Source organism: Mobula birostris, chromosome 8 (genome assembly GCF_030028105.1).
Source record: "Mobula birostris isolate sMobBir1 chromosome 8, sMobBir1.hap1, whole genome shotgun sequence".
NCBI classification, from domain to species: Eukaryota; Metazoa; Chordata; class Chondrichthyes; order Myliobatiformes; family Myliobatidae; genus Mobula; species Mobula birostris.
In genome coordinates this window covers 28,923,462-28,938,838 of record NC_092377.1, presented here as the reverse complement: position 1 = coordinate 28,938,838, position 15,377 = coordinate 28,923,462, and the positions used below count along the sequence as shown (strand labels likewise).

General features: G+C 41.0%; 1 protein-coding gene across 1 annotated transcript in view; it reads right to left on the bottom strand.

The window, feature by feature from the left end:
• LOC140202164 (ALK tyrosine kinase receptor-like) overlaps positions 1-14,634 on the bottom strand; it is a 328,364-nt gene extending 313,730 nt beyond the window's left edge. Inside the window, exon 1 of the mRNA XM_072267037.1 lies at positions 14,555-14,634. Within this exon, the coding sequence (XP_072123138.1) occupies positions 14,555-14,634 (80 nt within the window). The remainder of the gene's footprint in view (positions 1-14,554) is intronic.
• Between the last annotated feature and the right edge of the window lie 743 nt (positions 14,635-15,377).

The following is a 15,377-nucleotide window of genomic DNA, read 5'->3' as shown; positions in this document are numbered from 1 at the left end:
GCCCCTGGCACAGGGAGTAATCTGGAGATTACAACATTGGAGGTCCTTCCTTTCAGGTTCTTTCCTAATTCTATGTATTGACTGCATAGGACTTCTTGCCTTTTCTGCCTATGTCATTGATGCCGATATTTAGCACAACCTCCAGCTGTTCCCCCTCCTCCTTGACAATATCCTGCTGCTGCTCAGATACACATGGACCCTAGCACCTGCGAGGAAATGCATCATCCTGCTGTCTCTGGTGCATCTCAAAGATAAAGAAGTATTCTAAAGGGAGAGTGAAGCCACCATGGTTGACAAGAAAAACCAAAGACAGCACAAATGCAAAAGCGAGTGGGGAAAGTGAGAATAGGGACAAGTTGCACTTGAACTGGAGGGGAACCAATGCCCTAGCTGTGAGGTTTGCTGATGATGCTTGGAAGAATGGAGAGAAAAGATGAAATGTGAAGGCAAGGTAGCCAATAATATAAAAGAAGACACCAAAAGTTTTTTTTTCAGATACATAAAGAGTAAAAGAGAGGTGAGAGTGGGTATCATACCACTGGAAAATGATCTAGTGAGGTAGTAATGGGGGTGGGGGGGAAGAAATAATGAATGAATTTAAATATTTTGCATCAGTCTTTACTGTGGAACACACCAGCAGTATACCTGAAATTTGACAGAGTCAGGGGCAGAAGTGTGCTTATTTGCTATTATTAACAGGAAGGCACTTGGGAAGATGAAAGGTCTGAATTCGCATAGATAAGTGACCTAGACCAAATGGACTACACCCCAGGGCTCATGAAAGAGGTAGCTGAAGAGGTTGTTAAGGGATTAGTAATGATCTTTCAGGAATCACTATTTCCTGGAATGGTTGCCGAGCAGAGGAAATTTGCAAATGTCACTCCAGTCTTTCAGCAGTGGAGGAGGGGTGCAGAAGGAAAGAAATACAGGTCAGTTAGCTTGACTTCAGTGGTTGGGAGATGTTGGAATCCATTATTCAGGATGAGGTTTTGGGGAACTTGGAGGCACATGATAAAGTTGGCCGAAGTTAGTATGGTTTCTATTTAGGAACACATCTATTGGAATTCTTTGAGGAACTAACAGGCAGGATAGACAAAGAAGAGCTAGTGGATGTTATTTACTTGGTTTTCAGAAGGTCTTTGACATGGGTAGTGCCCATGAGGCAGCCTAACAAGATAAGAGTCCATGGTATTACAGGAAAGATACTAGTATGGATAGGAGATTGGCTGATTGATAGGAGGCAAAGAGTCAGAATAAATGAGGCTGGTGACAAGTGGTGTCCCGCAAGGGCCAGTATTGGGACAGCTTCTTTTCACATTCACAACACCGTAAACACAAAATACCCTGCAGATGCTGGGGTCAAAGCAACACCGTAAGCTTCTCACAATTCAACAATTGTCAACAATTTGGATGATGAAATTTGAGGGCTTTGTGGCCAAGTTTGCTGATGATACAGAGATAGCTGGAGGAAGCAGGGAGTCTGCAGAAGGACTTGGATAGATTGGGAGAAATAGGCAAAGAAGTGGCAGATGCTGGAATAGTGTAGGGAAGTGTACAACCATGCACTTAGCGAAAAGGAATAAAGGCATAGATTATTTTCTAAAATGGGAAAAAGTTCAAAAAATCAGAAATGCAAAAGGACTTAGGAGCCTTTCTGCAGGATCCCCTAAATATGAATACGCTGGTTGAGTCAGTGGTAAGGAAGCAAATGCAATTTTAGCATTCATTTTGAGAAGACTAGAATACAAGAGCAAGGACATGATGCTGATGCTTTATAAGGCATTGATCTGACTGTACTTTTCGAGTATTGTGAGCAGTTTTGGGACCCTTATCTAAGAAAAGATGTGCTGGCATTGGAGAGGGTCCAGAGGAGGTTCAGAACAAAGATTCTGGGAGTGAAAGGGTTGGAACATTTGATGTCTCTGGTCCTGTACTCGCTGGTGTTTAGAAGAATGAGGGGGATCTCATGGAACTCTAATGAATATTGAAAGGCCCAGACAGAGTAGATGTGGAGAGGATATGATGGGCGAGTTAAGGACCAGAGGCCCTCAGAATAGAGGGAGGTAGATTTAGAACAGATATGAGGAGGAATTTCTTTAGCAGTGAGTGTTGAATATGTAGAATTCATTGCCATGGATGGCTGTGGAGGCCAAGTTATTGCGTGCATTTAAAGTGATGGTTGTAAGGTTCTCCATTAGTCAGGGCGTCAAAGGTTACAGGAAGAAGGCAGGAGAATGGTGTTGAGAGGAATAATAAATCAGTCATGATAGAATGATGGAGCAGACTCGATGACAAATCGCCTAATTCTGTTGCTATGTCATATGTTCTAACCATTAACCCCCTTACTAATCAAGAACCTATCAATGTCCGCCTTAAATACACCTGATGACTGGACTTGCACAGCCTTGTGTGGCAAGATATTCTGCACATTCATCTCCCTTTTGATAGAGGAAATTCCCCCTCATCTCAGCTTTAAAAGGATGTGCAGCATTATACAAGGCATGGCTTGCAGACTCAATGGACTGAGTGGCCTAATTCTGCGCCAATGTCTTATGGTCTCAATTATCTATGACTCCGTGAATTTTTGTGTCATCTGAAAACCTACTAATTACACCCCCTACATTCCCATTATAGTCAATTGTGCATATTACAGACAGAATACAATTTAAATGCATAAGAGGATGCAGTTGATTGAAGAAAATATTAAAAAATGTCAATGAAAAATTAAAATCTGCCAAGAAAAGAAAGATCAGAACATGAGATAAACTAGGGATCTGAATGCCTTTGTGCCAAATGACAAAACTCTCCAAGTCACTAGGAAAGCTGACAAGATGTTATACTGTATCGTTAGGGTGTTGAACACAAAGGTTAAGGTTTTGCTCAGTTATACTGAGTGTTGATGAGTTCCTCATCTGGTACATACTATGGACAGTATAGGTTTCCTTACTTAAGGAAGGACGTGAGTGTATTGGAAGCAGTTCTGAAAGATACAAGACTAATACCTGGAATAGGTAGGTCTCCTAATGATGTGTATTTGGACAGGCCAGTGATATCTGCTCGTGTTCAGAATAGTGAAAGGTGAATTGATTGAAAAATAATGTGGCATATATAGTATTAACAGTGCAGCAGCTTCAGTGAGCAGAGTTCAATCCAGACTCCAGTGCTGTCTGTGCAGAGTTTGGACATATGTCTTGTGACTATTTGGGCTTCTCCCCAGAATATGTAGATGGGTATTTTTAATTGACCATTATAGATGACCTCTAAAGTGTGGTTGAGTATTGGAATTTCGGGGAATTTGTGGGAATGTGGGGAGAATAAAATGGGATTAACATAGGACTAATGTAAATTGGTGCTTATTGATATCTCATTGGGCCTATTCCAATATTGCATGAATCCATGACTTTATAAGAACATAGAATAGTACAGCACAGTACAGGCCCTTCGGTCCACATTGTTGTGCCGACCCTCAAACCCTGCCTCCCATATAACCCCCCACTTTAAATTCCTCCATATACCTGTCTAGTAGTCTCTTAAATTTCACTAGTGTATCTGCCTCCACCACTGTCTCAGGCAGTGTATTCCACGCACCAACCACTCTCTGAGTAAAAAACCTTACTCTAATATCCCCCTTGAACTTCCCACCCCCTACCTTCAAGCCATGTCCTCTTGTATTGAGCAGTGGTGCCCTGGAGAAGAGGTGCTGGCTATCCACTTTATCTATTCCTCTTAATATCTTGTATACCTCTATCATGTCTCCTCTCATCCTCCTTCTGTCCAGAGAGTAAAGCCCTAGCTCCCTTAATCTCTGATCATAATCCATACTCTCTAAACCAGGTAGCATCCTGGTAAATCTTCTCTGTACCCTTTCCAATGCTTCCAATGCTTCCCTATAGTGAGGCGACCAGAACTGGACACCGTACTCCAAGTGTGGCCTAACCAGAGTTTTATAGAGCTGCATCATTACCTCGCAACTCTTAAACTCTATCCCTCGACTTATGAAAGCTAACACCCCATAAGCTTTCTTAACTACCCTATCCACCTGTGAGGTAACTTTCAGGGACCTGTGGACATGTACCCCCAGATCCCTCTGCTCCTCCACACTACCATGTATCCTGCCATTTACTTTGTACTCTGCCTTCGAGTTTGTCCTTGCAAAGTGTACCACCTCACACTTCTCCGAGTTGAACTCTATCTGCCACTTCTCAGCCCACTTCTGCAACCTATCAACGTCTCTCTGCAATCTTCGACAAACCTCTACACTACCTGCAACACCACCAACCTTTGTGTCATCTGCAAACTTGCCAACCCACCCTTCTACCCCCACATCCAGGTCGTTAATAAAAATCACGAAAAGTAGAGGTCCCAGAAACGACCCTTGTGGGACGCCACTAGTCACACCCTCCAATCCGAATGTAATCCCTCTACCACAACCCTCTGCCTTCTGCAGGCAAGCCAATTCTGAATCCACCTGGCCAAACTTCCCTAGATGCCATGCCTTCTGACTTTCTGAATAAGCCTACCGTGTGGAACCTTGTCAAATGCCTTACTAAAATCCATATAGATCATATCCACTGCACTACCCTCATCTATATGCCTGGTCACCTCCTCAAAGAACTCTATCAGGCTTGTTAGACACGATCTGCCCTTCACAAAGCCTTGCTGACTGTCCCTGATCAGACCATGATTCTCTAAATGCCCGTAAATCCTATCTCTAAGAATCTTTTGCAACAGCTTTCCCACCACAGATGCAAGGCTCACTGGTCTATAATTACCCGGACTAAGAACCTGAGTAGTTTGTGATGGCGGTTTGGAGAGAATATTTCCATTTGTGGGTGAATCTAGAACTAGGTTTGGAAATAAAAGGTGCTCATTTAAGACAAATGAGGCAAAGTACTGTCTGTCAAAGCAAAGCATAGTAGAAGTAAATATCAACTAATTCCTGATAAGCAAGGGAGAGAAAGGTGACTGCAGATAAGGCATACTTAGAGCTGAGATTGATAGGTTCTTGATCAGTAGGGGCAGCAAAGCTTACTGGGAAAGTACAGGAGAAGGGAGTTGAGAGGGAGTAATAAATGACTGGTGATCGAACGGTGAAGCAGACTCGATCGTTTAATTCCGCTCTTATGTCTTACGGGAAGAATGTAAAGTTGAGGTTACAACCAGTTTAACTGTTACTGTATTAAACAGCAAGGCAAGGTTGAGGCATAGAGTGACTGATTCTCATTTGTATGAGTTATCAATCATGTTGCCAATACATAGTCACTGTTGCCCATCAGGCAAAGTTCAGTTCAACCCGACTGCCACGTCCGGTACACATTTTCCCGTGAATCTGCATTTGATTATGAAGAGCATTTGTTTTTCAAGGGAAATGGGCAGCACTGGTCCATATTTCATATCAAAATACCCTTGCTGTACTTTCATTCACTGATTCTGAGCAGCATGAGGGTGGTATGGGAATAAATTGACATTTGTCCCCTTATGCATCCTGCTGGAGATGATGTGTTAAGGGGAAGATATAACTTACATTAACTAAGGGGGCTTGTCTTGACAGAGTAAAGGAAAATTAATTGCTGATCAGAGGCTAAACAGCAGCTCATGAGAAGGTCAACATCACTGAGCCAGAACACCATCAAGCTGGAAATCATAAGTCATTCACTAAGTCATTTTGAATGTTGTCTTATTTACATCTAAATTTATACATAAGCCAGCTGCGGAGGTTGATCACTGTACTCAATTAATTTTTCTTTAATGTGATTATCTCCTTCTGTATTAGGAGTAGCTTTTAGCTTTGAAGGTAGATGCTGGAGGTCATTCAAGAATTGTTTCTATCAACAGATGTGGTACATAATATGCTAAATTTATGTATTGGCAAGGCTGGATAAACTTTCTGCTGGTAGAACTAACCAGTGAAGGAGAGAAGCAAATATTTTGAATGTTGCATACAAGGTCACTTCAAACACAGCTTACACCCATGTTTTCTTAGCTATTATTCGCCTCTTCTGTTTTGTCCTTAGCTTATACTGTTCAAGAATAATCAAAAGTTTCAATAGTGAATTTTCAGTAAACACAGAGTGTGTTTACCAAATGATTTATGTTTCCATGAAGAAAGCAAAGCTCTTTCATTGACACTGATGCCCCCCTGTATAATAGACATTAGAATGCATGCAAGGTGAAGAGAAGCAAGACACAATGAATAGAAGCTGGAGGCTTCTACATAAAGTAAGCATTACTCAATATTTTCCATATGGGGTAGCAGAAGGTAAATACAGCTGCAGTAGCAATTCGTTCAGACAGTTGAAGGGTACTTTGCCTCCCTTCTTCTGTGGTTTGCTAAGTTACGCATTGTTCTCATTCACTGGACATGCACTGATTATCTTTTATAGATGTTATAAGTCACAGACAGATACAGCACAGAAATATGCCTTTGCACCACTGGGTGTGTGTTGACCTACTTACATTAAACCCATTCTCCCTGCGCTTCATTAACTCCTCCAAGATTCTATCATTGACCTACACTTTGGGGTATAACTTACTGTGGCCTATTAACCAAAAGACCTGAACATCTTTGGGATGTGGTACCAAACCAAAGCACTCAAAGGAAACCCATGTGATCACAGGGAGACGTGCAAACTGCACATAGACAACATCTGACAACAGGTCTCCAGATCTGTGAGGCCACTGATCCACTAGCTGAACACTGAAGTGTCTCTCCACAACGCTGGGACAGAACTTTTAATATTCTTTCAGCTATTTTGCTCTGGTCTTGTTGCATTTATTCACTGCTGTGCTTTTTCTATTTTGCTTCACTGTTGGCATTTTTCTTTTCATTCTTTTGCATTACGTATCCCCTTCCATGCTCTAGACCAGACCTTCATAGTTTTCCTGACAAAGAAAAAGTTTCTTATGTCTCTATAGTTTTCCTATGAATATGAATTCTTTCAGAAATTGCAGAGGAACAGTCAGGATTTGAAGCATGTGAACTGATGCAGAAGGTGGGTTCCCAAACCACATTAGAGCTCCTCAGATCTGCTGAGGAGTCGTAAACTCTTCTCTGCAACAACAAGAGAAACTTGAACTTGTATCAGATTTCTAGCAGCTGATGTCTTCCGTTATCCTTTTATATAGTTCACCTAATGCAGTAAAATACTCCAAGGATCTTTAGGCAAGCATTAGTAAATGAAACCTGACACTGAGTCACACACTGAGGCTATCAAAAGCTTGGTCAGAGAATTGAATTTCACAGATTATGCTTAGAGATACAGAATGAGTCGGAGGACTTCAAGGCAGGAAGTAATTTTAGCATTTAGAATAGATCAAAGAAGCTGAAGGCAGGGTCATCAATGAAGCAAAGTATACAAGAGGCAAGGATTGGAAGAGCACATTAGCTAGAAAGATTTTAGCAAGAGGGAGGTATGAAGCCACAGAGGGATTTAAATTAACAGAATTTTAATATTTTTATCTGTTTAAGGTCTGCGTGAAAGTTGTGTCCAGGTGCCATTTGTCTTCCCCTATTTTCACATAGTAACATTGGACGTGAACGCACAAGATCCCTCTGTCCTTCAGGACCTTACTATTCATATTTTACAGTGCGACCTTGCTTTATTGGTAATCCCAGAATGCATCATTTATTCAGATTAAACTCTGTAATTTCTCACCTGTAATCTCATCCCACTGATTTCCCCTCCTTCACTACTTCCCTCTAACTTTCAGTCCAAATGAATGGTTGCGACCCAAAATGTTGACTATTCATTTCCCTAAACAGATGTCACCTGTCCTGCTGAGTTCCTCTGGCAACCTATGTGTTGCTCCAGATTCCAGCACCTGCACCTTCCTGTTCACCTCTTCCCTCTGCTTTCTCCTTTTTTTTTTAAACATTTACCCACCCGAACTACTTTCTTACTGTCCTCCTCATCGGAACATCTAAACTGAGCTCCATTCCCCTGCCAACTCAGTTTCCCCCGGGATCAATAAAGTATGGCTATGTTTACACCTTCCTGGCAGCACCAGTACAATCTCCCCACAAGCACGTTGCTACTGTTCTGGTGCAGATGCAGTCTGTCCCACTTGTACAAGTCCCACCTTCCCTAGAAATGGTCCTAGTGATCCAGGAATATAAACCTCACCCTCCTGCACTATCCCTTCAGTTCCCTACACTCACATTGCAGGACCTTGCCCTTTTCCCTACTGTTATCGTTGGTACCAACAGGTGCCATGATGACTGGCCGGCATAGATTAGCTTTACTTCTCATATTACATCAAAACATAGAGTGAAATGTAACATTTGTTTCAATGACCAACATGGTAAAGGGATGTGCTGGGGGCAGCTCACTAGCGTCATTATGCTTCTATAACATAGCATGCCCGCAACTTAGTAACTCTAAGCTGTGGGTCTTTGGAATGTGGGGGCACCTGGAGTAAACCCACACTCCTTACAGAGGGTGGCAGGAATTGAACCCCAATCGCTGGCACTGTGTCACACTCTACACCACCATGTCACCCATCCAAACCTTCTGGAATATCAGCTATCTGCTTTGAGAGATTCTTGATCCTTGAAGCAGAGAGGCAAGGTATGATCCTGAAATCTTGTTTGTGCCACAGAAACAACTATTCGTCACCTTTACGATAGAATACTCAAACCCCACTTTTCTAGTCTTGGTCTTCCCCTCCATTACAACAAAAAAAACTCCGTTGGGTCTCAAAAATAGGCTGCTGGTGCCGCTGTTGCCCCGGGAGGCCTCCTCCCAACATCCAATACACTATACTAAACACTATACTATACCTCTTTGAGATGGGAATGAGCACAGGGCATTCCTCACATACCTGCCTGCTTTACTGGACAACTTTCCAGTGGTCACCCATCTCCTTTCAGTGTATGTTCTTACTACATTAACTATCTACTACATTTCTGTATTCTGGTCACTCCATTTTGTGTCTAACTGCAACTTCAACTTTTCTGTGCAGTCTGCAGGGGCTGCATCTGGTCACATGTACTACAGGTATAGTTACCAGAGACTTCAGATATGTCCCTGATACGCCACAATTTGCTGAAGAGCACACACCTACTTTAGAGTCATGGAGCTATAGAGAAGTACGGCATAGAAACAGGCCCTTTGGCCCATCTATTCCATGCTGAACCATTTAAACTGCCTATTCCCATCAGCCTGCAGTGGGACCATCGCCCTCCATACCCCTACCATCCATGTACCTATCCAAACCGCTTAAACATTGAAATCAAGCTCGCATGCACCACTTGTGCCAGCAGCTCATTCCACACTCTCACGACCCTCTTAGCTTCCATATCTTTTAATAAAAAAGAGAAGAAAACAGAGCTTCGCCTTACTAAAGGAAAATTTATACTTGCATGGCGTAGCTGCGTACCCTACACCGAACCCTACACTGTAACCTAACACGCTCCTCTCCCAAAATGTAACTACTTGTCGCAACCACAACAACTGTGATTGGTCCGCTTGGTAGCATTGCATTTCTTCCCACGCTGCAATAGTTTCCCATTGGGCGACTGAAGGGCAGGGAAGGAACTCTGGCTGCAATGCTTTCAATAAAGCTTTACAGACCTCCGAAATTATGGAGGACCCTGTGCTTGATGCCAGTTTGTAGCTAGCTGCTACAGCCTGTTGACTTCACCTGAAGCTAAAACTCAAATGGTGATTGCTAGTCTCTGAGTATACTATGCGTACACTGATGCAAAATAAATGGTTGGAGACGATGAACCAAATTGTCAAATCTACCTGCCGACATCCGAATATATTTGAAATGCATTTCGTCGTCCATGCCTCTCAGTGGCCGGACAAGCACAGAAAATTCACCCTCCTTCAGTTTCAGTCGCCATTGTTTGAAGTTTGAGTTTCTTCGTGTTGAGTTTCAACACAAAGAAACTCAACACATTGGTATAGGAACCCCACCGCCAACCAGCGTTTTGGTGGTGAATTGCAGAGAGATGCAGACACACCAACACACAAGTATAAATGCTCACAACGGCGTAGCCCACTTGTGTAGGCTACGGCGTAATCTAGTACACACAAGTATAAATCAGCCTTAATACTTGTCCTTATCACTGAAACTTTATCCTCACCAAAGCCCACAGACCATCATTGTTGAAAAGTTTGCTTCGGAGTTCTAGATCTAACAATGTAAGAGAACAGGCACCTGTTGCATTGCTTCCTTGCACCTCTAGTGACCTCGGCTTGGGTTCCTAGATGGTGGTGAGGGAGTAGGTTTTGGGATAGTGGGAAGTGTCAGGACATGCAGAAGTGTGCATGGGTTGGAATTCAGTGAACTGGGGATTTACAGAGGGAACACACATCAAAGCTGCTGGTGAACGCAGCAGGCCAGGCAGCATCTCTTGGAAGAGGTACAGTCGATGTTTCGGGCCGAGACCCTTCGTCAGGACTAACTGAAGGAAGAGCTAGTAATTAACGCAGCAGGCGAGGGAGTTAGTGTGTTGCTTGAATTTCCAGCATCTGCAGAATTCCTCGTATTTACAGACGGAGTAGTTTTTGCAGAAAGCAAAAAGGTGTGGGGAAGGGAAGAGGAGAGCAGTAATAGGAACCTGTTACAGCTGGTGGAAATGATGATGGATGATGTGCTGGATACAAAGTCTGATAGGGTAATAATTGAGAACTAAGGAAACTCTCTTTGTGATCTCTGAGTGGAGGGTGTAAGAGCAAATGTCCAGGAAATGGTGGAAATAGGAGTAAAGGCTCCATTTACCACAGTAGAGGGGGAAGCCACATTTCCCGAAGGAGGAGGACATTTCAGGTATCCTTAAGCAGAAGGCCTCATTTTGAGAATGGATGTGGCAGAGACAGAAACTTGAGAAGAAAGGGATGGAGTTTTCACAAGATACTCTCTGGGAGTCAATGGGTTTAAAGCAAATGTCAGTAGATAGATTACCTCCGGAGATGCAGGCAGGGAGATCCAGAAAAGGAAGAGAGCTGTAGGAAATGGTCCAAGTGAACTCGAGGACAGATTGGAAGTTCATAGTGAAGGTGATAATATCAACAAATCCCTCATGAGGGTAGGAGGCAGCACCAATGCAGTCAAAGGTAGTGGAGAAAGAGTTGGAGGGTAGCAGCAGAATAAATCAGTACTACTCTGCTTCCTCCTACTTAGCTAAATGTGCTTTCACGCTGATACACCACTTTTGAAAAATTATATCAACTACAATTTCCTTCATCGATTGTTCTGTTATTTCATCAATAAACTCTGTCACACTAGCAGGACACAATTTACAAACTCATGCTGGCTTTCGCTAATCTTTCTATATTATCCAATTAACTTGTGATCTTGTTTCTGATTATACTACTGGAACTTTACCCACCACTGAGATTAAGTTTGATATAGAGTTATAATTGGCCTTCAAAATTATTTTGAGATAAATAACTGTTACAGTAACATTTATCAGTGGTCCAAAATGTACAGAGTTTTTGGGGCAGATCTGGCATTATTCCTAGGCTGTTGCTATAGGATCATTTCCATTGATTAGTGGAAACAAATCATGGCCTAGATAAAAAAAAATTCAAATTGGTTGTAAATTCATACCATGACGAAATCTCACACTAAATGACCATGTTATGCAGTAATTGTATTCTCAATACAACAAAATATATACTTGAAATGACATTTCTCAGTCAGTTTAAAACATCTGTGTCAATTAAACATAATTATATATAGGAAGAACAAACAAAGCAAATTAAAGTAAATAAAAGTGTATGCTTGCGGAATATGATTGGAGCCTTTAAGCCCAAATGGTGATTCCAAACTACTTGGTAAATTTCTTCGTAGTTCATTATATCATCAGTAAATAGAACGGACCCCACAACAGAGAGTGGTGGCAAGATCAAGACAACATTCAGGAAACAGTAACATGTACATAAGGTGATATTAAAATGCACCTCCACAAAAGATTTTTAACTTGTCATGCAACTAATCTCAATATTATATAAATTTAGCACAGGGCTGTATGGCTACTCCTCAGTATCAATCTTCAAGCAGTGAGATAAATCTTTTATTTAAGCAACTACTTTGTAATGACTGTCGGGCAAGCATTATTCTCAAAATAGAAGACCTGAACCCTACTTTTGAGGGAAAAAAATCATTAATTACTTCCTTAAATTATCTGAAAATTGGACTTATGAAATGAAACTATAATGGGCTGAATTTTTTTTAAACGTATTGAGTGATAATGGATCTTCGGTGAGGAAAAGTTCACCCTTGTCTTTGTTCCCTATCTTAGTCAAATTCCTATGATTAGAGACATTTACATTATCCACCCAACTGGAGCAAAACTTCTAGTGGCAACATGGTCCTGGAGAACAGATCAGACCTGTAAAGGGGCTTTTCAATTGTAGTCAACAAATCTAACCTATTGAAAGAATTTGTTAGATAGGTAAGTTGTGCCCCTAAAACGTTAAAGCTGTCAAGATGTCTCTGACAAACGTTCAAAAACTTGCAAAACAATTAAAAATCATTATTTGACTGAAACATTTAAAAAATTTATTTTTGTAAAGAAGAAAAGCACAGCATAAAGAAAGAAAAATTCTGCATTTCTGTTAGCACAAAAATTGCAAATTATTTGTAATTTATCTCTGGCGTCAGAGCTCCATAAAATAAATGAGGAAGCTGTGCCTTCATCCGACGTCAACCGGCCATCAGTTCTCAGGGAAACCAGAGAAGCTGGAGTTCCCTGCTGAATTGAGACACTTCTGTGGGAGCCTTGATCTGCAAAAGGGTTAAATGGGGAAATGATGGCAATTCTAGATACTGTAGATGCAGCAACATTTCTGGCAAATGGTAGGTTCAATTTAACTTCTTGGATTGTGTCTCAAGCAGGATAAAGAGAACTCACAGTGGCAATCACTTACAGTTTTGGCCAAACATATTACAACTGTCATGATGTCTCACTTTCAACAATTCCAATTTCTTCGAATTTGAAGACATTGAAGAAACTAACTTTTCAAAGTTTAAGCCCTAGCTCCCCGAACATCAGTTGCAGCTTTTGAAACTAGTAGCACATACAGTAGATAATTATGCCCAAATATGCCCGAGGGCAAAGGACACAAAACAAACTGTAGAATACTTTGCTATCATTTGGCATGTTTTATAATTTTCAGGAAGAGAAACTGTATACTTATCATCGCTTCTGGTGGAAAGTACTGTTTAACGGCATTGGGCATTGAGAAAATTGAGGCTCAGTTTCCACACAATACAACGATTGGTTGAAGGAAGAGTGAAAAAACATACCAGTACCAAGCATACAGACTCATCTGTCTGTGCTGTATTCTGCTAATAGGTTAGTCATTTGTCTGATAGAGACAGTCTGACACATTGTCATCACTGCCCCAAAGGGACAGAACTCTGAAGCCACACTAGACTTTGCCAAGATTTAGCATAATCTGTGGTACCTGATTGGCAGATTCTGCTTGTTTACCAGGGAAGGCAAAGTGATAACGATTGCACTGACAACCGTGAAACTTCTCTATAAAGATCTGGTGACACTTATGGAGAGACTTCCCTGTCATTGGCATTCATTTTTGTCAAGTACAAGCAAGAACAGACTACCATTGATAGATTTGGTCTTTGAATTTGCCATCATGTCTCAGATTTCTACTTTTCCTAGTGTATATGCAGAAGTCTGGGACTTAATTCCATTTAAGTAGCTGAATGCCAGCAAATCTAAACTACAGGTGATATAACCCAAACCACTCATATGCAATTAATATTATAAACCAAATTTCTATGTCTCCCAGCTTTTGTCACTTCTTTCACTGATTGATTTATTACTTTTATTCATTGAACGTTATTTTCTATCATGCTTTTGCATTTTAACTTTCTTTGATTTGTTTATTAAGTGGAAAAAGAACACTTGTTCTTTTGTATTCAATGAAGGAAGGATGTATTTGTATCGGAGGTAGCACAGAAAGGTTTCCTGAGCTTGATTCCAAGTATGAGGGGATTGTTTTAAGAGGTAAAATTAACCAATTAGGTTTATACTCTCTGTTGTTTATTAGAATATGAGGTGAAGGCATTGACACATACATGATACTCAGGGGAACTGAGGGGGCTTCGCTGTCTGAATGCCTTCCTGTGGTCAGAATCTTAAAACACGTTACAGACAAAAGGTGCAGTATATTTAAGAACCAGATGAATATTTTTCTCTCTCTTGAAGAGATGAGTCCCTGGAATTCCCTACACCAAGGAGTTGTGGGGTCTAGGTCCGTGCATATATTTAAGACTGTGATTGATTTATGAGAAGCAAGGATTATGGGAAACAGGCAGGTAACTGGAGTTGAAGAATTTAAGAAATGGGAACAGACAGAGGCCATATGTTGCCTGTATCTTGCTCTGCCAATCAGTGAGATTTCTGCTTCTGTATCTTATATTCTTATGTTTCTTCCTAGATAATTTTATTATATTTATATTATATAAAATCAATACACAGAACAACTACAATTGAAAGTGAGCAGTGCCATGGACAGCCCCTCAGTAAAGAAATTAAACAGATGTTTTTTATCAGATGAGAAACAGAACACATTACCTGTCAGACACATCAGGTAATGACAATGTGATCTTTTGCCAGCTCCCTGAGCCAGTAATATTTCCAAATTCCCATAGCATCCTGACGTACTCCTCGTCAGTTTTGTTTTCCACGATCAAGAAGGAAAGGCTTCCCGTTAGTGTGCCATACAAACACAAAGATATATGGATCTGCATGTAAAGGGACACACATACACATGATCAGAATCCACATTCAACTTTGCATAAACGGCATATTTTCAGTTTTCTGATTAGAATGTAACATAAATTAAAGATAATCACCCCAAAACTGTGTTTTGCTAAAAGAAAAGTTGAGCCTTCCCTCATTGACAGTGACAGAGGGTCATGGATGGGGAAAGCATGATGATGTCTGGAAACTTTAAAGTAGGGCAAAGTTCTGACACAGAGGATAGGGCACAATGAAAACTATACACATGTAATAATAACTTGTGCAACTCTGAGATAGCTTAGAATATGGTACTTTAAAAAAAGATAAATTAAGAAAATGTAGTACTTAATTCTAGCTTCGGCATCAAATTGCATGCATATTTTATCAATATTCACTCACATGTATCATCACTTGAGAATGTATGTTCTATCATGCCAGAGTACAATGGACTCTTATATATATATATATGGACTCTTGGTCCACCAGGCTGAAAAGGCACGTTATGGTGATAGTGACAAAGGATACGGAACACAATAATTGGTGTAATGAAGTAGGTATTGATTTGATGTTAAGTCTTCTCATAATTATAATTATCTTGCCTCCAAGGCAGAGACCTCTGAGGTTGTACGGCTCTCTTCAGTCAAATGACTATAAT